This window comes from Gymnoscopelus braueri, assembly GCF_963280865.1.
Source record: "Gymnoscopelus braueri genome assembly, chromosome: 19".
Classification (NCBI taxonomy): domain Eukaryota; kingdom Metazoa; phylum Chordata; class Actinopteri; order Myctophiformes; family Myctophidae; genus Gymnoscopelus; species Gymnoscopelus braueri.
This window is the reverse complement of record NC_137621.1, coordinates 22,890,656-22,915,220: the sequence shown is the minus strand read 5'-3', so window position 1 is coordinate 22,915,220 and position 24,565 is coordinate 22,890,656. Positions and strand designations below refer to the sequence as shown.

At 40.2% G+C, this 24,565-nt stretch overlaps 3 protein-coding genes across 4 annotated transcripts; 2 read left to right on the top strand and 1 right to left on the bottom strand.

Annotated features, from left to right (window-relative positions):
* Positions 1 to 277: 277 nt before the first annotated feature.
* Positions 278 to 1,708, top strand: LOC308074299 (cannabinoid receptor type 1B-like; the record flags this gene model as incomplete). The annotated part of the gene is made up of 1 exon (XM_080413692.1): positions 278 to 1,708. The coding sequence occupies one exon, from the start codon at positions 278 to 280 to the stop codon at positions 1,706 to 1,708; it is 1,431 nt and encodes a 476-aa protein (XP_080269818.1).
* Positions 1,709 to 4,492: 2,784 nt separating this feature from the next.
* On the top strand, positions 4,493 to 8,791 carry LOC308074433 (akirin-2-like). 2 transcript variants are annotated; one of them, XM_080413875.1, is made up of 6 exons: positions 4,493 to 4,712; positions 5,813 to 6,038; positions 6,717 to 6,863; positions 7,571 to 7,720; positions 8,017 to 8,088; positions 8,194 to 8,791. In XM_080413875.1, exons 2-6 carry the CDS (start codon positions 5,846 to 5,848, stop codon positions 8,202 to 8,204), a joined length of 573 nt encoding a protein of 190 aa, XP_080270001.1. In that variant the 5' UTR covers positions 4,493 to 4,712; positions 5,813 to 5,845; the 3' UTR covers positions 8,205 to 8,791. The 2 variants fall into 2 exon arrangements, with proteins under 2 accessions (XP_080270001.1, XP_080270002.1); XM_080413876.1 differs by lacking the exon at positions 4,493 to 4,712 and having other exon boundaries at positions 5,622 to 6,038.
* Positions 8,792 to 9,158: 367 nt separating this feature from the next.
* Positions 9,159 to 23,672, bottom strand: orc3 (origin recognition complex, subunit 3). The gene is made up of 20 exons (XM_080413628.1): positions 23,553 to 23,672; positions 23,387 to 23,444; positions 22,230 to 22,327; positions 19,540 to 19,684; positions 18,727 to 18,831; positions 18,067 to 18,233; positions 17,468 to 17,598; positions 16,433 to 16,592; positions 15,700 to 15,813; positions 15,429 to 15,562; positions 15,228 to 15,291; positions 14,527 to 14,643; positions 14,247 to 14,326; positions 13,449 to 13,582; positions 13,016 to 13,113; positions 12,813 to 12,910; positions 11,065 to 11,206; positions 10,566 to 10,682; positions 10,228 to 10,307; positions 9,159 to 9,362 (listed from the first exon to the last, which is right to left on the bottom strand). The coding sequence occupies exons 1-20, from the start codon at positions 23,574 to 23,576 to the stop codon at positions 9,257 to 9,259; spliced, it is 2,172 nt and encodes a 723-aa protein (XP_080269754.1). The 5' UTR covers positions 23,577 to 23,672; the 3' UTR covers positions 9,159 to 9,256.
* Between the last annotated feature and the right edge of the window lie 893 nt (positions 23,673 to 24,565).

Here is a 24,565-nt window from a genome sequence, read left to right as displayed (position 1 = left end):
CTGAAAGATCTTCCATGTGTATTTCTAACACTACACTGTAAGATCATCAGTGTTCATTTAACCACTTTAATCCTGGAATCCCTATTTTGGGCACTTTTTTATTTAACAACTGACAAAGATTTTTTTAAATAACGAAAATCGTGACACGTTGTGAGCTTGTAGATCTGCTGTTTGCTGTACTTGGTGCTGAGCATGTGTACAAATGTATCCAATGGGTGCATTTGTTTAATTTATTTTACTTTCCCTCCTTCTCCAGTGAGGACCTCACCTTTCAGCCATGAAGTCAGCTCTGTATGGGATAGCAGGAACCACAATAAAGACAATAACAACAGGCCTGCACTATCTCGGCTCCAATGACGCCGTCTATGATGACCCCTCCATTGACTCCAGCCCTATTAAGACTCAATTACGCTTAGTGAAGTCTCATCCTGGTGCAACAAGTAACTCTATAACTGGACTTTTCCCTGGAGGTAAGGAAGTAATTTACAATGATCTCCTTCGTGTTTACCCAACGAACATCTCAGAGTTACTCCTGGGTAATGGGACCTCTATGGGTAGTGGGGGCATTGCACAGTGTGAGGAGAACTTTGCAGACAACATGGAGTGTTTTATGATCCTGACACCCAATCAGCAGCTAGCAGTAGCCATCCTGGCGCTGACACTGGGCACCTTTACGGTGCTGGAGAACCTCATGGTGCTGTGTGTGATCCTGCACTCACAGACGTTGCGCTCCCGGCCGTCCTATCACTTCATAGGAAGCCTGGCCGTGGCTGATTTGATAGGCAGTATCATATTTGTCTACAGCTTTCTGGACTTCCATGTTCTCCACAGGAAGGACAGTCCCAATGTGTTCCTCTTCAAACTAGCTGGGGTGATCGCTTCCTTCACAGCATCAGTTGGCAGTTTATTCCTTACCGCGATCGACCGCTTCATCTCCATCCACAGGCCCATGGCGTACAAACACATTGTTACAAAGGCCAAAGCAGTCATCGCCTTCAGCATGATGTGGTGCATCTCGATCGCCATCTCACTGCTCCCTCTGCTGGGATGGAACTGCAAACGCCTGAACTCTGTGTGCTCAGATATTTTCCCCCTTATCGACCAGAAGTACCTGATGTTCTGGATTGGAATGACCAGCATCTTAGTGCTGTTCATCATCTATGCCTACTTGTTCATCCTGTGGAAAGCCCACCACCACGCTGTCCGCATGCTTAGCCGCACCTCCCAGAGGAGCGTGGTCGTCTACACGGCGGACGGGACCAAAGTCCAGCTGGTCAGGCCTGAGCAGGCCCGAATGGATCTACGCCTGGCTAAGACCCTGGTCCTCATCCTGGTGGCCCTCATCATCTGCTGGGGCCCTGTGCTAACTATCATGGCATATGACCTGTTCTGGAAGGTGAATGACTTCATCAAGACTGTGTTTGCCTTTTGCAGCATGCTCTGCCTGCTCAACTCCACTGTAAACCCAGTCATCTATGCCATGAGAAGTAAAGATCTACGCAGGGCTTTTCTCAACATTTGCAAGGTGTGCCGGGGAACAGACTTACCCCTGGACAATAGTGGTGAGAGTGATTGCCATAGCAGAAGTATAAGAGGCCCAGCAGGTGCAGCAGGGAAAGATACAACTGGCTCTGCAAAGACCAATAGGGTGAAAGTAGCTCAGGTTAGTCTGACCGCGTCCACTGAGACCACAGCAGAGCCAGTCTGATGGCTCTTTTTGACTACATGAACTAAGCGTAAAACCTATTTCATGGGTTCTGGATTTGTTTCCATACACTACGGCTTGGTTTCAGATAAGGTTCTCTGAACCTAATTTAGGCCCTGCTCAGGAGGTGGAACTCAGAACTTATACTTTCAAAATGTTTAGAAAATAGCCGATCTACAAGGTCTCGGTTATTTGTGTTTTGTTTTTTTATGACGTACCTCAAGTTTCAGGTTACGGAGGGTTCTTCTTTCAGACTCTGGGTAAAACTCTGGTGAAAAGACATTGCAGATCAGACATATGATGCCATATTAACCACATGAATCATGTCATAATAGGCAAACATTGTGCAAAAACAGGCGAACATTCTGCGAAAATAGCAGATCTACAAGCTCACGTCGAGTTGCAATGGTGTGTATTGTTATTATTTATGTTGTCCTGCATAATGCAAGCTTTGTTGAGGGTGTGTATACTGTTTTGTATATTGTTGTATATTCTGTTCATTATTAATGGTGCAAATGTTTTGTGTGATGTCTTTACCCTGCTGTATCTACTGTATATTTCTTGCCTTGTAACTGTAACTTAACTGCTGTGCTTCCTTTGGTGACTGAATTTCCCTCATGGGATCAATAAAGGTCTTATCTTATCTTAACATAACACGTTGTGAGCTTGTAGATTTGCTAATTTTGGCGAAGAGATTTGGTGTAGAGGTAAAAAGAAAATTTTAAAAAAGGAGAGGACCAAGTTTAGACCCCTAGGGGACCCCGGTCAATAACGTAAACTCTTTCTACCACGTGTTATTGTTCTCCTCGTCTTTGAGTTTTTTTTTTTTTTTTACAGTTGCCGATGTGTGTTACATTTGACTGATTTTTACAATAAGTGGTTAATGCACTGCTTTGTGACAGTGAAATGTGCCAAAACAAGAGTTATGAAAAAACAGCAAATAAGAATTGCTCTAAATTATGAAAGAATATGGCATTTCTGTTTTGCTTTCAGGATTCTTCATTTATGTTACAGTACATATTGGGACAGTGTCAAGCCAGGTGAAACTGTGTTTACCACTGTACTAACCTTTATTTTGACTGGCTGTACAATGAGCTGCTTGAAGACCCTACATGACATGGTTTCTCTTTTTGGTGATATCATTTAAAAAGTTAGTGGATCTTGTTGTTTTTGTCACAAAGGTTCTTTATGTGATATATAAACACACACAAATGTAGTTTCCATCAACTCACTCTGATGGACATCTTTAAATATTCCAGAATAACCCCCCCCCCCCTCCCCCGAGAATTAACAATGTATTATACAACCAAGCTGAACAGTGTCGCAAAGGGCAATCTTACATGACCTGTCTATGCTGTGTAAATAAATTAGAACCTTTTTAAACAATACTGCCAGTAATATGACTGTGAAGAATCAGTGGTGCCATTTTGTGATTTAAGACCTGTTTATCAGAAGAAGACATTAGGTATAAACTTGGTCTATTTCTTCCATCATAATTTTGTTACAATCCATGGTATTTTATTTTTCTTCAATAAAATTAATATTAACGCTTCTTGCTGTTCTTGGTGGTCTTGTTCTTATTGGTTGTTCTTCTCCTTTCTAAATACTACTACTACTACTAATACTAATACTAATAAATATTATTGTAATATTAATTTATTTTTTAATGATTAAAATATAATATTTATTATTATTAGTAGTAGTAATAATATATTAGTAATAATAATAATACTTATTAGTATTATTATTATTATTATTATAATAATAAGAATACTTATTATTATTAGCCGCAGTAATAGTAGTAGTAGTAGTAGTAGTAGTAGGAGTAGTAGCAGCAGCATCAGCAGCAGTAGCAATTAGCAGTTAGCCTACCATTAAGTAGTTCCCAGGTCTTTTCTGGACATGGATCTTTCAAATTCCATGATGATGTTAAAAGGTTGTATGTGAGAAACTATCTCGAAGTGCTCAATGTGGGGAATAAAATGTGTTTATTGTGCAATACTGCCCTCATGTGGTTACTACTTGACTTCGGAAATGATCGCTTTATGTTGTTAACTCATAACTTCCCGTTATAAATTTCCAAAATATGGCATCAACAATGTCCGTCTTCCATGTTGGCTGACTATGAAGTATTTTATATCCTTACTTACTTACCTACGTATATCCTTGCGATCGATCGGTGCACTTGTGCACACTGCACATTGTAGCTACCGGTATCTTATCTAAACATACTACAAATCCCAGCATGCATAGGTGCGCAAGCAACCTATTTGCGCATGTGACGTAGTAGAGGGGGGGGGGAGCCTACAGTGCAGGGTTGCCATGTCCGCTTATTATAAGCGACTTTGGGCTTGTTTTTCTGTAAAGTTGAATAAAATATTGGTGGTTGCGTTTTTTGGGGGCTTGTTTCTAAAGTGTAGTTGCTTATTTGGGATTACTTCTTACATGTTGTTTATAAAACCCAGTGGTTCTTAAACATTTTCAGGTCAAGGACCCCCAAATTAATATGTATTTGTCCACGGACCCCCCCATCTAAAAGTATTTTGTGACCCCTGTACCATATTTGTGTTGTTAAAATGTTTTTAAAAAAATATTCAAAATGGTTTTTTTTTTCTTCAGGATTTCATTTTTTGTTGTTGAAAATAGCAGATCTACACGCTTGTGAGCTTGTAGGTCGGCTATTTTCAAATAATATCCAATCATGTGGTCGCTTCTTTTGGGCATAGTTTTCATAGACCTAGTTGCTTGTGTCGCTCACACATTCTGGCAACGCTGCTAAAGTCTATGGGTGAAGCCGACTGCTTGCCTCACTGGGATCAAAAACAAGCAGCTATAAGTTAGCCACCTATCTCATGTTAGCCCTTAAGCTAGATTAACGTTGGACCCTTGGCCCGTGGTCGGCATTACATCTTCATCAGAACTTTTTCACAAGCAACCTTTTGGAGCCCCTTCAACGATACAAGGACAGTGACAGTGACCGGAGAGAGGGCAACTTTTCCCCCAGAAGGTGAGAGTCAGTTTTATCATCATTCTGTAGCCATGGCTAACGTATAGCTTTGTTTTCGTTTGGTTCAGTGTTGCCATGTCCGCTTATTATAAGCGACTTAGGGCTTCTTTTTCTGTAAAGTTGCGTTTTTTTTGGGGCTTGTTTTAAAGTGTAGTTACGTATTTTGGGCTTTGTTTCCCAATGTTGTTTTAACCAGCGGTTCTCAAACATTTTCCATGTTAAGGCCCCCCCCCCCCCCAATTAATAGGCCTTTGTATTTGTCCACGGAACCCCCCCCCTCCCCCCCATATCATCTAAAAGTATTGTGACCCCTGTACCAGATGTGTGTTGTTATTTTTGAAAATAGCAGATCAACAAGCTCACACGCGTTGTGAGCTAGTAGATCGGCTATTTTCAAATATCAGACGCTCATGTGGCCTAGTCGCTTCTTTTGGGCTTGTTTTCATATACCTGGCTGCCTATGTCTCGCACAATCTGAGAGAGACAGTCTGACATAACTTCACGAACAGTTATTATCAAGTAGTCATACACAATTAAGCCAGAGGTAGAATCAACATCTTACAAATGAAAAAACATCCTGGAAATCCACTGTGAAATTGTTTTTTTTTTTTTAAATCATTTATTTTAAACCGGTGGTTCTTAAATATTTGCATAAATGATTTGTGCCCAGGGGAGCGTTTGTGTTGTTGGAATTTAAAAAAAAATCAAAATATTCCACATTTTATTTCAAAGAGTTTTTGAAAATAGCCGATCGCGACGCGTTGTGAGCTTGTAGATCAGATTTTTTTTTCAAATAGCCGATGCATATAGGTTTAAAGTGCTCGTGTGGCCTAAGTTGCTTCTTTTGGACTTGTTTTCACATACCTGGCTGCTTATTTCTCTCGCACAATCTGGCAACACTGCCAGTGTGGCTAGCAAACGTAAGCTAATGTTCTCCTGGCTACTCGATTATTGGACAAACCGGTCTGCGTTTGTTATGTTGGCCAGGGAATTGCGTTGAAACTGGCAACTCCTTCAAACAATAACCGGTTATTACAGTAACTGGCCATCGATGCGTTCTCGTCTCATGGTCTAATAATCTTATTTCGGCATCATTTTAGCCCCTCAAACATCCATCCATCCAGCCTTGAGTCATGGCGTGTGGAGCCACCCTGAAGAGGACCATGGAGTTCGACCCACTGATGAGCCCCACGTCCCCCAAGAGACGAAGATGCGTCCCCGTAGCTCCCTCTTCGTCGTCCTCGTCCTCCTCTTCATCCCCTAGGAAATACCTTCGCATGGAACCATCGCCATTCGGGGAGTCGCCGTCGTCCAGACTGACTGCAGGTGGTGATAATGTTGTTGGTCCAAGTTGGCCCTGTTTGTGCCGGCTTGGCTGGGTACTTTAAACCAGAGGTTTTCAACCTTTTTCATAATTAATCCATTGTTTATTCGGCATTTGAGCCACGGAACCACCGTTTGATGAGATTTAGACTCTCAGACCCAAAACTTTGAATATTGTGTTGTTGTTGGATGAGATTTTGTCCACAATTCCATGCTGTATTGATGTTGGTACCATAAGGAGAGACAACAGGCAAACGTTGATCAAAATAACAATTCTTCTACATTCTCTGATTGTGTAGACTTAAATAAATTAAGTTATGCAGATGTTTAACAATAATTTAACTCTTGAGAGTTAAAGATCTACAAGGGTCCATTTGGTTACCAACTCTCAATTTACCTCAAGGACCACTGGTTGAGAACCACTGCAACGCATTAGCCACATTGCATTGATTTTGAATTCAGCAGTCATCAAATCAATCTCTATTTTGTACACAAGGGTTTAAAGTTATCACAGGCTAAGTTACTGGTCGAGGCGTCTGGTTTTGGCCACTAACTGTGTGGTCACATTTTAGAGCTGCTTAACAGTAAGATAAGGTTAGAGGCCTCTTGTGACAACTGTTATCCCTGACTAATACATCTATTTTTTTCTCTCCCCTAACCTTGTTTCCTTGGTCATTCTAGAACAAATCCTGAACAACATCAAGCAGGAATACAAACGAATCCAGAAAAGGAAACATCTAGATGGGGGCTACCAGCAGTCAGAGGGCTGCTATTCTCCAGAGTCCCCACCTCAGTCATCTATTATTATGAGTGGTTCTAGCATGCCAGGTTTGTTGGATAATGCATTGAAGACAAAGAGATGGATTCATTTAGCAGGACAAAAGAAAGTTTTTGTACAGTCAACACTAAGATTTAACCACTTGAACCATAGCATCTCTACACTGGGGGGAACATAAGCCCAAAAAATAAGCTCACGTTGTGTTGTGAGCTTGTAGAAAGGCTATTTTGGGCAAAGATATTTAGTGTAGCCCATGGGAATACGATCAACTAAGTATAGGATGTAAGTGGTTAAGTCATGCATAGACTGAGTTACGGTAGGCCTGTCAGTTATTGCATAATCGCCTAATTGTAATTATTTGAGGTAATAGAAATTATTTAGAATAATCGTCATTATTGTCAATTGTTTCCATGTAGAAAAAAATGTCATACATTTTCCAAAAATAGTGAAAATATCAGCAGCTATTTCTAAAATATTTTGATAGTATGAAATTATTTAATGTCTCATTTCTTTATATATGTACGTTATTTGTCATATCTGCCTTGTGCCATTTTTGTTTACAAAGCCTAAAAGACAAACAGAAATGTAATTTGTATTCATATGTTAGTGTTCAATGCCAAAAACATTATTACATTGTTAGTTGCAATTTTTTGTATGCCAATTAAACATCCAAGTAAAATGTCATGATCATGACAGCTTTAGACAGAGGTCCACAAGTACTATGACTCATGCTGTACAATCATCTTGTATTCTGCAGGAACATCTTGTGGAGGCGTTTCTCCAACAAGGAGAGAGCAACCTTTATTCACTCTCAGACAAGTTGGAATGATCTGTGAACGCCTCTTGAAGGAAAGGGAAGAGAAAGTGCGTGAAGAGTATGAAGAGACTATGACTTCAAAATTGGCAGGTCAGTACACCTCCTACGATGGGATGCTGTGAGCAGGGTTTGTCAATACTAGTTGGATCCGGAAATGATGTAGTGAATTAATTTTGCATCGGTATACATCAATATAGTATTACTTGTAAAGTACATTAAAATGTCTTGTATTTCCTGCATTGTGTGACTGCATTTGAATATCTGAATGGGTTAAGTGAATGAATATTGGTCAGTAAGGTGGTTTAACGTCTCCAGTTTTGAGGAGAGAAAAACAAATCGTTCAAAACCTACAAGACGTAACAATTATGTACAATACTGCATTTCAGAACAATATGATACCTTTGTGAAGTTTACACATGATCAGTTGATGCGACGATTTGGGGAGCAACCTGCAAGCTGTGAGTTTTCTTTTTCACTTGCTTGCACATACACTTTTCACACCTTGAATTCCATCTGTGAATGTTCAACTAACAAATCTGGTGTCTATATACCCTTCCCCCTAGATGTTTCCTGAGTGTGATACAGAATCTTTGCCAGGCGACTTTCTCTTGCTGCAAGCCGAGTCAAGTCTCAAGAAAAAAGCCCATCAATGCAAGAGATACAGTTTAAATGAAACTTTTCTTACTGTGCCATATTCTGTCTCTGGGCAAAGGTTTATATGAAGCCGTTGTCAGTGGTTACCACTCTATTGTAAGCAACTAGGTGCTTCCTGATGTAAATTTATGGACCCTATCTCTATCGGTGGCCTATGTTTATCCTGCTGTACGTGTATCTACAGTTCTCTTACTTTTATAATGATTCCTGGCATTCCAGACTTTGTTATTCATTGTTTGATTTCTTTGTTACATGTAAATAAGAAAGCAATGTAGAATTCTACAAAAGGTTTGCTGGTCAATCTGTGAGCAAGGGGAAAATTTGAGTTAGCATTAAAAGTTTGCAGTTTGTCCTGCAGTTCATTGTTTGAACTTGAACAGTATAAATGGGCTGATCTGACCCTTACCTCTCCCCCAAATCAAAAGTATTTATTTTGACATTTGTTTTCCTGATATTACTTTCAAGCCCATGTACTTAGTGGAAAAACCAATAAAATGTTTTAAGGAGTTATAGTCCTTGTTTTGTTTAATGAATATTTCATACTAAGGTGGTGGTACTTACCACACGTGTGCAGTAGTGATAGTGTAAAGCAGCCCAACCCTGATCAATCAGGACCTGACACGAGAACCACTACAAACTACAGTACTTTCTGAATGTTGTGGTTTTTCTTCTGCACAATGCACATGGTTGAGAATCAACAGGGGAGACCAAATGTTACCTTGAACAACAGTAAACTGGGTATTTATTATTTATTTGCTCATGATAATGTTAGCCCGGTTGTGTCATATATAGTTACTTGTTTATGGAGTCATAGAAAAAAATGCCACCAGACATACTGAGCAAAATACATTCTTTTAATGAGAAAAGGGCAAAACAGATTTTTCACAAATACTTCTAGGCTTCACACCTCAGTATATTGAAATAAGAATGGATCCAGGTTAAACATGAAATTGAATCCTGCAGACTAATCGTTCAGCAGCCACCCCAGGTCAGTCGAGCCACATGATCAGTCTTCTGCTTGGTGGACTTAATGAAGCCCAGAAATTCAAGCTCTGACACGGACTGGATGAAACGAGCACTGGAAAATGGTTAAGGCCCAAGAACCAAACATGAAAGCTAATCCACTGCTACAAAACGCCGGAATTATAATGGTCTATCTGTCGCCCATAGAAATTAACTGAGTTTCAAGCTTACAACTCGAAGCAGTTATTTCTGGCAAAACTGTCATCTGACGGATAATATAGGCTTAACCAATTCCTCATACTGAATTATTTTAGCGTTTGCTCTTAAGAACTTGATCCAGGGGTTGACACTAAGGTCTCAATGCACCTGCCCATAGGGCAAGTACAGTCATGTTCTACTGGCCTGAAAAGTAAATCATGATAGGTACAGTTTTTACCATTCATTTTAACACTTATTTGTTTACTTAACTTGCAAATTCTGGGGCTGTGCGATTATGGACATATCTCAATAGCTATATGACTTATTTAAAATTCCACAGACGCTTGCCCATCGGGCAACCTGAAAGCAAACTCGACCAGTCCAAACATTTTATTTACTTGCCACGGGCAGTCGGGCAACCGTTAGTGTCAACCCCTGTGATCACACCGTCTGAAAAGTGCAGCGATATACAGGTGTGTATGTATGTGTACATACATACATACATACACTCTACGTTTTCATCATTTCCCAAAAATAGCAATAATCAATCTACAAATATGCAACAAATTGTGGAGCTTGTAGATCAGGTCTTTTTGCTATTCGTCAAAAATATATAGGGCTTAAGTCGTTAAAGGAGTGGTTTTGCCTAGCTGTTAACGCCATCACTTAGCCAACTGCGCTGTTTCTTGCTAAATCAGTTAGTGATTTATTTGTTATAAGTATATTGTTATAGTCCACTGTTACAGCATGTTTGTTCATAGACAAACTAGTATAAAGGATACTGTTTGAGTTCATCTACTTTTCCATAATCTTTGGAATCAGGATCTTGACCCTCAGCAGCAGAGACCACAGTGGAATATGCCTGGAAAACAAACACTCAGGTTATCATGAAACACATGACAAACAACTTGATATACCAAAATTAAAGTAACCTTTGCCCTTACAACGCTAACCTCTATTATCTGTTGCTACAAGATGAGTCATTATTGAATGTGTGATAAACAAATCAATAGTTTTTAAAATGTTCCTTCAAATTCAATCATTTATGTTGCATTTGATGTACAGTACATGTCAAACAATTTCCCTTACAAAATGTGACCATAGGGTCTTAGGAACTCACCTCTAACCAGTCATAGAGGTTGATCAGTCTGCCGCACTCAAGGTGAAGTTTGTGCACAATGCAGATATCAGGCGCAGCATTGGAGACTGAGCCGTCCTCTGTTCTCAAGTGGTTATTCTAAAAAAAACAGAAGTAATTGTGCTTCATACAGTATGAATGAATTGTTTCATATGTTGAAAGACATCATATATCACAATATGCTCAATACAATTTGGAGAATGTATTGCCAGAACATTGTGCATGTGTTAGAGGTGCTGTAAGTGATATGTTCTGGTTAAAACAAGCTCTATATTCCGATAACCATTGCTAGAGTGTTCAGTGAAAGGGGTGCTCGTCTTTACAGCTCTTGAGTCTTTAATAGAAAATTTCAGGCGGGTCACCAATTTCATCTAATCAGGAAAGATTTAACAGCTTACATTTTACCCTGTTTCAATTAATAATTTTGTATGCTATTTTTTTTTAAATCTGGCTTCACCTGGAGGGAAGGGTTAGCTGTTACCTGAAGATAGTGGTACGGACTGCTGAGTGCAGTCTGAATGGAGGTACGAGGTGTGGCATTGAGGTGTCGCCTTAGAACAGCAGAGGAACTGTAGTAGCACACCTCATTCAATGGCTGACACTCTGGGGGAGACAGGTAACTCCTGGGAAGAACAAATTTGAATTTAGAATTTATGTAAAGAATAGCCCCTTGAGATGCAGCATCTCTTTTTTGAGGGGGTCCCATAACTAATGTACAACCTAAGACACAAATGCATTCATACACAGATAGATGGACAGACATATTTGTTAGTTGAATAACCATTTAGACTCAATTTGGAGACAGTCCTCAATAAGGAAACACTGGTGATACGCAGGTGTTTTGGGCTGTAAGTAGCGTGCTAACCCAGAAGAACAATATAAGGCGCATGCATAACAAATAGGCGGTCTCTCGTGCCTTAGTTATAACAACAATAAAGCTACAGTACTGACATTTCTGCCGTAGCCTTTAACAAAAGGTAGCTAGTAGTGATGTGCGGGTCGGGTTTTTTCATGACCCGCCACGCCCCGCCACGGAACCCAACCCGCCTCAATCCGCCCCGCGAACCCATATATAAATCTATGGCTCAACCCGTCCACGACCCGTGGTGGGAAAAAAAAGATAATCATCATCATATTAGCTCAGATTTATATAGCGCTCTTTTAAGTACCCAAAGTCGCTTTAAATGTCTACAGTATCACAACATTGTCATGGGCTAAATAAACAAGCATGTTGTTCAAAAATATATATATATATTTTTTTTTTTGAGCGGCTGACCCGCTCACCCGCAGCCCGCATAATTGCCTCTGAAATCCTGACTCGACCACCCGCGCCGTGGGTTGACCCGCGGGTTACGGGTCGACCCGCGGGTTACGGGTCGGCCCGCTCATCACTAGTAGCTAGTGTGTTATAACAAGAGTTTTCAGTTTCATCCCGACCAATACGCTCGGTCTGGGTACGGGCCAACAATTTATGCCAATGGGTCGGGTTGTGCAAAAAACACACATATACATATACATATATATAAACAACATATTTATAGTTATCGTTATAGTTGTGGAGTGCTTGGCGTGAATGGCACATAACACTCCAAATCAATATGCCCATCAGCATGAGAAGCAGCTCACAACAACCCAAAAATATAACGCCATGTACAGTAGCCTACATGTCTTTTTCTACTGTAATAATATCACAACGTTCTTCTTCAAACTCTTGTGCGAATGTACGCGTGCATAGAAAATAAATAGAGGCTTATTTCTACATGGTGAGAATGGAACAGAGCAGGGAATGTTTTGTGTGTGTATGCAAGTGTGCGCACTGCCCGCAGTCCGTAACAGAGCTGCTCAGTCACAAATAAAGTCCTGTGATAGAATAACCAGTGTCTGGCATGAGAAGTTTATTTATGCAACACGCGACCATATGCAAGCATTACTGTATGTGATGGTCTCTTGTTTTTGCCCTCTAACTCCATTATACTATATGTTTTGAGCTGCTGATTGTGCAGCCTTTTTCTGGCATTAACAGACTCCTGTTTTTTGGGGGGGTGCCGGGCTCGGCTCAGTATTGTATGTGATAATTGGTCTCAGAATGGCTTAAACACGCTTGGTTGGTACGGGTTAGAATTTTCAGGTTAGTTGAGAACTCTAGTATAACAGCTATGTACTATAGGTGTTACTATGTTGTCATATGAAAATCCTGGCATTACTACGTTCAGGACAGATCTGTCTCACCGTACTAAGCTGTCGATAAACTCTAGGACTTCGCTGCGTAGAATCTCAAAGTGGCTCATTTTTTTTGTTCTCCGAGATTCCTTCATCTCCAGCAGTGTCTACAAAACAAAACAGGGCAATTCAGTTAGCTTAAACATCTCTTGAACACACATTACTGAAATACAGGGACCATGCTCCACTAGTATAGCTGTTAAATACTGTACCTTCTGCAGTTGGAACAGATCTGTTTTCTTATGAAAACCTTTTTCAGGAGAGGTGAGTTCCCCACCACCAGCAGCAACTTCAGTAGAAGTGTCTGTTGCTAGAAGCAACAGAGTAAGAGACATGATCATATTCTGTGCTTATGAAGTGGTTTTGTTTAGTCACAGTTCAATCATTGCCCCAATCATGTACTGTGGACCCAGTCACTGTCAACCACCACTGTTGGTCTGGGGAGAGTGTAGACAACCACATGCATCCTCCATTACACATAGATTTACCCACCGTTCACCTAACAGCAAGGACTTTCACCAGGACATAACACGCCAGAGTTTCACACTATCTCCCCCAGATCCCCACTGAACAGTCACCCAAACCAACACAACCCCCTGGTGGTTTCAACCTGCAACCTCCACAGTCCTCCTCATCATTACTTACCGTCCAACTGCTTAAATTTGACCAGCATTTCCTCCAGTTTGCCAAGAGCCGCCTTCATCTTCTTGGACTTGACAGACCCTAGAATTTCAGCACACCTCTGCAGCACTGTGATCAGCTCATCTTTAGCCAGCATCCTGGTGGACAAACCACATTATGGTGACTGCTCAGCTCAACCAAGGTATGTTTGCATCTTTGTGGGTTGATTTTGGAGCTTTTGAAAACTTCTGAATTCATTGTCATTGCTATGTAGTTTGATCAAAGCTGTCAGAATTTGCTGTCAGTAAGTTGATGGATAATTATGTATTGTCAATCAGAGCACGTGAGCGGAGCGGAGCGGGTGGAAATGCCGCTCGGCGCTCCAGGGGGCTGGTTTCACGCTCGCTATTCGCTCACGTTGACTCCCCCCGCGCTCCGCTCCCCGTCGCTCACGTTGATTTGCGCACCTCTCGCTCTATGCGCCGCTCAAACCGGGTCGCTCAACAGTAAAAAAAAGAAAAGAAAAAGAAAGTAGAAATGAATGAAATCTCGGTGCGCTGTGCACTGCTGGATGTCTGCGTGTTTCTGAGTCTGTGCGACCGGGCATGCTCAAAGATTCGGTGCGCGGCCCCCGCCGGGGCGGCTTGGAGCGGCAGGCGGTCCTCGCTCTGAGTAGCGCTCCAGCCTTTTTATAAACCAGCTCCGCGCTCACGTCAAAATTGCCTTGCTCCGCTCGCTCACATGCTCTGTTGTCAATTAGTTGGTAGTGCACTAGTAAGGCTTGTTTGGTGTACATACTGTAAGTTCTGTAATCTGACTTACCCAAGGAGCTGCATGGCTGACTGGTACTCCTCATTCTCCCAGATGTTCTTATCCAGGCACAATATATGGAGCTCCCTGATCTGTGACCAGAGAGACAGTCCGACATAACTTCACAACAGTCATCAAGTAGTCATACATGATTAAGCCAGGTAGAATCAACAACTTACAAAATAAATAACATCCTGGAAATCCACTGTGAAAGAACAGGTATGTTTGTCTGAAATCTAAGAGTAGTGCTCTATATGAGATCCTGGTTCAACATAAAACAATAGGTCCTTGCCTGTTTCCCAAGGGGGTACTTGGGTAATGAAGAGGTCAGGATGTGGAGACATCTTAGGATGGGGTAATAATTCTTGTGGTATTTGTGAAGATTCTTCAGCAGCTTTTGACAAACCGCCTACGGATAAAAATGCAGTCGAATCAATACAATGACACTGCACTCGTTTTTGAATTGTGTCTATACTCTTGAACAGATATTATTGGATTGGAGGAGGATGCGAGAAACAACTAGTTTTACTGAACTAGTTTTACTTCACAGTAAAGTTACTAAAGTCTTATACCAAAGCCATAGAGAATACTTGATTCAGAGTGGCTGGAGGGTGAGCATTATTTTCAGATAAGTGCATGGCTGCAGACTCATCATCACCGGTATAAATTAATATAATCTGTACTGTATCAATGGATATTTAAGATAACATTAGCTACAAGCTGAAAGAGCGTAATGCCCCAAAGAATGAAGAAACACTTAACAATATTAAAATTGTTGGTATAAGCCAAAAATAATAATCAACTCAGGGCCGTGCATTCATCAGAAAAAATGTAATTTGGAGGCCAATTCCTCAGCTTCACATTGGACAGAAATGATACACTCTTCCGAAAACCACATGGCTCATCGTTGATTATTCTGTGCTTATAAAATTATAAGTATATGCATATCAAGCCAAATCTGTGAAAACTAATATTGTTAGACAAAACGTATACCTTCATATGTTTGTCGTCGGTCAACAGGTTAACCTGTTCTTGAGGTTCTTGCTGCTCTACATAGCTGGGGAAAAATAAATAAAATTCAGCTGCTGAGGATGCAGGAGAAAGGCTTGCTCTGTCAGATCAAAGACTGTAAAAGGGAAGTACAGGAACCTAAACAATGTTATTTGACGCGTGCGTGCGTGCGTGCGTGTGTACCTTCTGAAGGATGGTAACTGCCTGACTCTCTCCAAATCCTGGTGGCTGAGCTGCATGGCGTTAATCAGTGCTTCCTTCTTCTTACAGCACAGCACAGCCAGAGGCTGGCTATGGAAGTGTTCTAGCAGTGCCAACTGTAGGGACAGAGCAAAAACACACTCACATTTTCCAACAAGATGCACAAAATTGCAGACGGGTACATAAACAATACAGACACATGGAGACAGGACGAAAAACAATAGCGAGCAGACTCTTGGAAATTATTTCCTACCTGCAGGCCTTTGATGAAATTTCGCACTGAGAAGTCATGGTAGAGGAAAATGCTGATCAGCACCTGTAACACCTTACCACTGAGCTTAAAGGGGAACTGGGGCGTCAGGATCAACTATAAACACAGATAGTAATACAAAATAAGACACATTTTCTGGGATATAATAAAGAGATTTTTTTTTTTATGGAGTGAGTGTTGTGCCTCTTTTGCAGTTTTCCCTTGGGGAGTAAAATAGTCTCATCATAAGCTTAAGAGGATTTGTAAGTATGGCAATTTTGACCTGGGCATTAACATTACATAACAAAATTCAAACCACCTAGTGGTTTCCTGTGTATGAGGTCACTGCTGGTATTGTAGTCTTGAAGTGATGTTGACCTGTAGTAGAACTCCAAATATTATAAATAATCTTTGTCTGTTTGCTCCTGTGCTGTGAGTGGGGAACATCAAATAGCTATTTTTTCGCTCTCCATTTAATCTCATAGCATGATGAGACTCTTTTACCACATAAATGAACACAAACAAAGCAAATTATGCCAATATATATGAATCATTGTCCTGGCACTTATTTTTTTCTATCTACTGCCAACACCTGCTCTTTTGATGTTTGTTTATGTGCCAAATGTGTAATAAAAAAAGATCAATGACAATATTTGGACTTATATTGTATATCATGGCCAAGGTTTAACATCACTTTAAATGATACATTTCTTCTGTAGGTCAGTGTGTGGCCTACCTTGTCTATGACAGTGGCCAGGTGCTGGGTACAGGAGAGGGACTGGAAGAGCTCTATGCAAAGCAGAGAGGACACAGAGTGGGGCAACATATGTTGGATGGTGCTCGGCGATGTGGCGATGCCAAAGATGAACATCAGGGGAAGCTGTTCAATATACCGGCTGTGCAAGAAAACAGAACAAGGTTATGCAAATGTGTGATAGTGATTGTATTCCAACATATATGCACAGACAAAGGAGGATGCAAGCAGAGTCACCTAAATACATTGCATCACCTTAAAAACAAATTGGTATATCCTACTGTAAGGGATTGTAGCTAAAGTAACAAAAATAACAAGTATGGTTTGGTCCTAATGAGCAACATAAGGACAATTACACTGAGGCACACAATGGGTCAGTTACTCAGGAGTAATTTGGGTGATTCTTTTTCAATCCATTCCATAGTGGTTTGGGCATTTCTGACCATTTTGATTCCGGCTGAACTTTGAGGCCGAATATCTACTGTCAAAAAAACATTTTATATACAAGCTGTATGAACACGTATTAGATGATTAGGTAAAGACAGAGTTAAGAAGGGTTTGTCACTGTCTGGTAAACCATCCTGGTAGCGGGATTCACATCATCACGTGTCTTCTGCAGATGATAATGTGAATTCACGAGACCGGGATGGTTTACCAGGCTAGGTACAATCAACAAAATGTTGGAATTCTTTCTTCTAATAATAATAATTTGGAGTAGCCAATTATGGGGTGCAGATAGCAGAGTGGTTAAGGTGCAAATCACATAGGCTCTGATGCTTGATAACGTGTCCTGGGTTTGATTCCAGCTTTCTGACTCTTTCTCTACACCGTGGACTAATAATAAAAGGTATTATGAACAGTGCACACTATTTTAGGTGGTTTCTGTCTGTCAACAACAATGACACAGTTGTCCTGAACATTACAACCTTGCCCCTGGGGGAAACAACATAGTAAATGATCAGAGAAACCACAACTATCAGCAAACAAAATGGCGACGAACCTGTGTATATACAGTACCTGCAGATGAGGATGAAGTCCTGGAGAACTCTTGGGTTGAAAGCCTCCAAGTCTTTGAAGATAATGACAATGGGAGGCTGCTCTTGAGCATCTATAGCTCCAGAACTACGTTTTTTACCAGGAGTAGATTTCTGAAACGATAAAGACAATAATAATTTTAAAATAATCCATCCATCCAACTTCAACCGTTTATCCGAAGTCAGCAGTTCCAGGAGAGAACCCCAGACTTTCCTTTCCCTGGTCATATGATTAGCCAGCTCTGAGGATACCAAGGCATTCCCAGGCCAGTGTGGAGATATTATCCCTCCTGATCAAATCATTGGGATAATTAACTGGAACAGGGCATGGCTCCTTCAGGAAACCCAGGACTACATTACGCAAAGAGCCTATTGTGTTTTTGGAGCGCCAAGCCGAATGCATTGGAGGATTCAAAGTAAACCCCTGGTCTCTGCATGGGTGGGCAGGAATTTAGCCCGGCGCCACCCATCTGTGTCAATTTAAATTAACACAGAGAATGTTCATGCAAAATTGTCCCTTTCATTGTCAGATAGTACCCAATGTTAATCATGCCACATCAGTAACTAGAAATGCCCTCCTACCTTGGTTTTAATTTGGTACCAGTCAGAGAGAGTACTGAGGGAACAGTGCACTTTCTTCAGGTTAAGCTGTGTGCTGTCCTGCCCAGCCTCCTCTTCCTCTTCATCATCCACAGATACAACAGTGTTCATCAGCCTCTCCAGAACCCTTTGCATCAGATGCTTCAATGCTGGCACGATAAAGAGGTTTTGTTTAATAACACTATAATATACTGTATATGACAATTCATAATAACAAAGTTCATGAAATAAAAAGTGTAATAGAGCAAGCTGGAGAAATTGAATGATATTTGAAAAATGTGAAATCCACAAAAGTGAACTACACAAAAGTATCTAACAAAGAGGCCTGTTGTGGGATTTAGGCAATTTCAGGGTAAAAAAAAGTATGACTGTTATACAAACATGCACATAACCTGTTTCCCTTAAGTTCTTAACCCATTTAGACCTGAGGTTGATTCTAAAAACGCCTTCTAAAACCGAACCTCAGTTTTCTGAAAACGTTCAAATTCTTACTAAAAAAAAATCAATACAAAATTATGTTGCTATATGTACAGCAACAACTAATGAGACACAGAGGTGGCTCCCGGATTGAAAGGTATGACATTGTATCGGTTACAACAGGTCTAAATGGGTTGGTTAATGCAAGCTAGAGTCTGCCTTTACCTCCACACTCTTTGGCCTGAACAGAGACCACATGAGGAGTCACAGACTGTTGGAGTAGCTCAGTCAAACTCTGGAATGTCATGTCATGATCAGGAACATTCACACCTATGGAGAAGATCAAATGTTACAATGTCACAATTTAAGGACGTTTAATAAATAAATGAATGAAAAATAAGACTAATACCATGTCAAAAGTAATCAACCAACTAGTTACTACACTATAAAAATTGTTAAACATTGGCCAAATTGTGAAATTTTACCTGAGAATGAGGCAAACATAAAATAGCCGATCTACGTGCTCATAACGCAATATTTAACTGTGGAAAGGAATCAAACTAAATCTAATGCCACAAGGGTGGGGGTCCCCAGTTCCAACACAATTATTTTGGGGGGCGTCGCAGCCTGAAAAGGTTGAGAACCACTGCAGTAGATGAACTGGGTGAGGTTAAGTAGTTAGCGATCCAAAAAAACTGTAGCTTTCTTCATTCTATTAAACATTTTTGCAGAAAAACTGCTCTTAGCATTAGAATTGAAACATATAAATAAATAATCAAACTAATAGGCTCTGTGCCAAAATGCATACATGATTTTTATTGTGATGAGGACAAAAAAAATAATAATGTGAGTTTTCAGTCCTCCTTGTTCTAAAAAGATGTTCTACTCTTTTCATACTTGGGGGAATATGCTACATGGATATGGATTTGGGGTTTTAACACTCCACTGAGAATCCCATTATTGAAGTGGAACCTCCTTTTCTAACTCAGCAAATACCAAATGATACAGTTGCTTGCCTCATCACCGGTATAAACTTACCGAGCACCAGAGCAGCTGTAGGAATCTCACTGGCTCTCATTCGTGATGACCAGTTGTCTGCACTGCGATGAAAAGTGGAGCAGCACTTTCTGATGAACTCCAGCAAACTGTCTAGGATGTTCCTGTTGAGCTCATCCTGCAAAACCTTAAGAGGAGGCAACCAGGAATATCATGTTGCTAGTCATATCTAGGTCTATGCAAAAGGCACAAACACTGAAAGGCAGAACAAACACAAAGTATTCAATAAATGGTTTTAAGCACAATGGCCCCGATTCATAACGAGGGTCGTAAATATGGGGTAAATAAAGTTCGTAAAGGCCGGTCGTATTTTGGTAGTCACAAACGGACGTGCAATTCCCAAAGGGGTTCGTATATCACAGAGACGTGCGTATGACCAGGTGTAGGAGCTGATTAATGTCGAAGTCTGCATCCAACAGCATCCAACTTTAACGTCACTTTACGGCACAGTGTTGCCATGTCCGCTTATTATAAGCGAATTTGCGCTTATTTTTCTGTAAAGTTGCTTGTAAATATTGGTATCAGTGGGGTGTGGTTTTTTGGGCTTGTTTCTAAAGTGTAGTTGGTTATTTGGGCTTGCTTCACAATTGTTGAATTGTTTTAACCGGTGGTTCTCAAATATTTTTATGTCATGGACCCCCAAGTTAATATGTAAGCTAATTTATCCCTATAAGCCCCATCTGAAAATGTTTTGTACCAGCTGGAGGCAGATTTGTGTTGTTAGAATGTTTAAAAAATCCTCCAAATATTCCACATTTTATTACAAGATTTTTTTTTAAATATAGCAGATCTACAAGCTCACAAAGGTTTAATTAAAGTGCTTATAATGGCCTAAGTGCCAGTTGCTTCTTTTGGCTTATTTTCATAGACCTGGTTGCTTATTTCTCTCACAAAATCTGGCAACACCGGAGTTTAACTTCTCGTCCAGACTTACAGCTGTCGGCCGGCCGCAATGCCTTGACACTGACAGAGAACTTGAACACCATTCTGATCTGTCTGGAAGCGAGTCCCACTATTGCACGATGGATCAGCTGAACGTAATGTGTAATGTTTACAAGGTTTAACCCCGCCAGCAAATAATAGACTATAAATAACCTGGAAAGGATATAACATTGCTCACGTTTACCAGGTAAAAAGATGATGTTGAAAATAAATCCAGGGCATACAAGTGGAACGCTGCTATTCGATTATGGACCAGAGCTTATTGATTACTTATTGATTAAATTAGTTAATTTTTGATTAATATATCACTGTCCTACGTCTGAATGGGGAATGAATCTTCTGGACACAGCTTTCATCACTATAGTTTACTCATCAGATGGTAACATTTATTAGGCTGTTGTGTGTGGCGTTCATGTGATCAATATACAGTAGAGTAGCCTACAGTAGGCTATAGCCTACAAATTAATACCGCGGCACGGACACTGGTGCGCCGTCAGTCCCTCCACAGTTTCATTAAGGCATGATAGCCTATTTTCATTATTACGTGACACTTTGGCTCAGATGGCCCGCTGGCGCAAACACTGAGGGACCTATATAATTCAGCTCTAAATGGAACTGATAGCCTAGAAAATAAATAAAAAGCGGTGGAATCTACATCATGTCTATATTATGCATAGGCTACAAGCAATACATCGTTTGACATTTATTTTTTATTTTTTATATATATGTGTTGACAAATGTTGGTCACATATATATTGTATTTGAGGTTTGCCACTGTTGTAATTGATTTTGGCATGAAGAATAAAGCATTCTAAAGACATACGCACATTTCAGCCCTGGTAAGACAGCCTCGGGGCTGACCTGAGAACATGCGCACCTGACGCACCAAACACAGACCAAAAAACGTTTATGAATCCGACTGCAGGTGTAGGATTTGTCCTAAATGCCAGTACGTACAAAATATGGTCGTAAATCCCTTTATGAATCGGGGCCAATACCCTTGAGTATTTGGGTAAGAAGAAAAAATTTTTTTGCAATATAAAAATGTCATACACTAGTATTTTTCAAACAACACAAAAGAATATGTCCAATATTTCAGGGAGACTGTGCATGAACCATTTTTCAAATATATAAACGTCATATAAAGTCTTAAAAAACGACGAGTGGTAAATAGTGGATCTGATTTCTGGGCAGTGGTGTAAAGTAACTAAATGCATGTACTCGAGTACTGTACTTAAGAACAATGTTGAGGTATTTTTACTTTACTGGAGTATTTCCAATTTTCAGAACTTTTACTTCTACTCCAATACATCTCAGAGGCAAATATTATACTTTTACTCCACTACAATTATTTGAAAACTTTAGTTACTTTGTAGATTTAGATTATTATTACAAAACATACATTACCCATTTCAGCCCCATGTCCATTTCGGCCATTTGAAAATAGCCGATCTACAAGCTCATTGCAACGCATTGTGAGCTTGTAGATCGGCTATTTTCAAAATATTTTTTATACATTTTGAACTTGTGAAATGAGACATTCTGCACAATGAGTAGTTACTTTTGGTACTTTAAGTATATTTTGATACCAATACTTTTGTACTTTTGTACTAAGTAATTTCTTTATCCGGGACTTTTACTTTTACTATTAGTTCTACATTGCAGTATTGATACTTTTACTTAAGTAAGAAGTGTGAGTACTTTCTCCACCACTGTAATTTACTACTCACCTGTGTCTCAGCTTTCATTTTGTCCCACATACTCTGGCAGAATTGGAACCGCAGTTTGACATTCTCTGTGTCCTCACATCCATGTATGAAATGATCCTCTGTCAAGAACACGACATATGACTATGCAGCAGTGGTGTAAAGCAACTAAGTGCATTTACTCAATACAGTACAATGTTGAGGTACTTTTACTTTACTGGAGTATTTAAAATGTTCAGTACTTTTTTACTCCACTACATCTCAAAAGGCAAATATTGTACTTTTACAACTACAAGTTACTTTGTAGATTTTGACTCTGCAGGGTAACTTTACTTAGTACAAAACCAAATCTTTGTTGCCATCTTGAAACATTGATTCACACTGTGAGAGACCTTTAACTCATTGGTTCTCAAAGTGGGGTCCGGGGACCCCCAGGGCCCCTGGGCCAGGGGTCCGTTCCAGGGGGTCCCCAGCAAAATGTGTTAATATAGCGTCACAATAATTTTAACCACTTTAACCTTTTAAACTTTGGCTATTCAAAAATAGCAGATATACAAGCTCATCGCGCTTGTAGATCTGCTATTTTTTTCAAATCGTGAAAATGTGCCCAAATCTATGAATATATATATATTTAGTAGCAAACACTTGTAACTCAAATCTTTGCTTCTGGGGGTCCCTGGAACAAAATATTTGAGATGGGGGTTCGCGGCCAAATAAATATCATTTTGGGGGTCCTTGACATGAAAAAGTTTGAGAACCACTGCTTCAACTCATTGGTTCTCAAAGTGGGGTCCGGGGACCCCCAGGGGTCCTTGAGGGAGTTCCAGGGGGTCCCCAGCTAAATGATAGATTAGGCACCAAATGGACCCTTATGGGTCTGTAACTCTGAGAGTGTACAAATGGATTTGTACACTCTCAGAGTTAAATTGACATAGATTTTACAATAGAAATTGCGGTCCAATTGATAGAAATGCCATTAAATGGGGGTCTGTAGCCCTAATGCATGTCAAACGGGGGTCCTTGAAATTAAAATGGTTGAGAATCAGTGCTAGAGCCGTAAAAAAAATCTTCTCTTATGGGGATCCCTGGCATATCTTTTGAAATGGGGGTCCGCGGGCTAATAAGTGTCAATTTGGGGGTCCTTGACATGAAAAAGTTTGAGAACCACTGCTTTAACTTACCCAAATCTGGAGTCTTCTTCCTTTTCTTCTTAGTGCTCGGTTTGAAAACAAAGCAGCCCTGAAATAATGTGTGAAGAAGTAAACAAACAGCACATCAAACACCATTAAATACTGCTTGGCTGCAACAGTATAGTACCACCATTCACTGTTCAAGTCATTATATTACCTTTGACACGGACGAGGTCGCCATTTCAGCGTTAAATGTTGCTTTGTAAAAGTAGGTATTTAATGTCTATTATCTCATGTCGGCCAGATACAACATTGCTGTGAAGAACATATGTGGCAGTGTTGCCAAATTCTGCGGGAGAAATAAGCAACCAGGTCTATGAAAACAAAGCCCAAAAGAAGCAACTATGCTAATTGAAAAAGGCTGATCTACAAGCTCACAACGCGTCGCGATGCGAGGTGTTGTGAGCTTGTAGATCTGCTAGTCAACAACAACAAAAAAGAGAAAAATCTAGTAATTTTGTAATGTTTTTGAAAAATGTTAACAAGTTAACAACACAAATCTGGTATGGGGGTCCCTGGCACAAAATATTTGTTCAGATGGGGGGTCTGCAGGACAAATACATATTAATCTGGGGTCCACTTCTTGCCATGAAAATGTTTAAGAACCACTGGGTTAAACAATATTAGGAAGCAAGCCTAAATAAAGAACTACACTTTAGAAACAAGCCCAAAAAACCGCAACCCGCAACTACCAATATTTACAAGCAACTTAAAAGGGGGGAAAAGCCCAAAGTCGCTTATTATAAGCCGACATGGCAACGCTGCTGCAAGAACGTAGAAAGGAACACTTCCTGCAGCGTAATTCCCGCCAGGATGACGTTTATGAAGGAGGAGGAGTCAGTGACAACGTGCTTGTGACAAGCCACCGTTGTAATGTGTTCCCCATGCTTTATATGGCTCTGCTCTAGTCTAGACTACTGCCACATTTTATATCCAGTGGTGGAAAGTAACTAAGTACATTTACTTAAGTACTGTACTTAAGTACAATTTTGAGGTATTTGTTCTTTACTTGAGTATTTCCAATACTTTTACTTCTACTCCACTACACCTCAAAATATTGTAATCGATTTTTTTATTTGTATTTTACTCCACTACATTTATTTGAAAACTTTAGTTACGAGTTACTTAAGATTATTATTAATTTAGATTATATTGATTATTATTACAAAA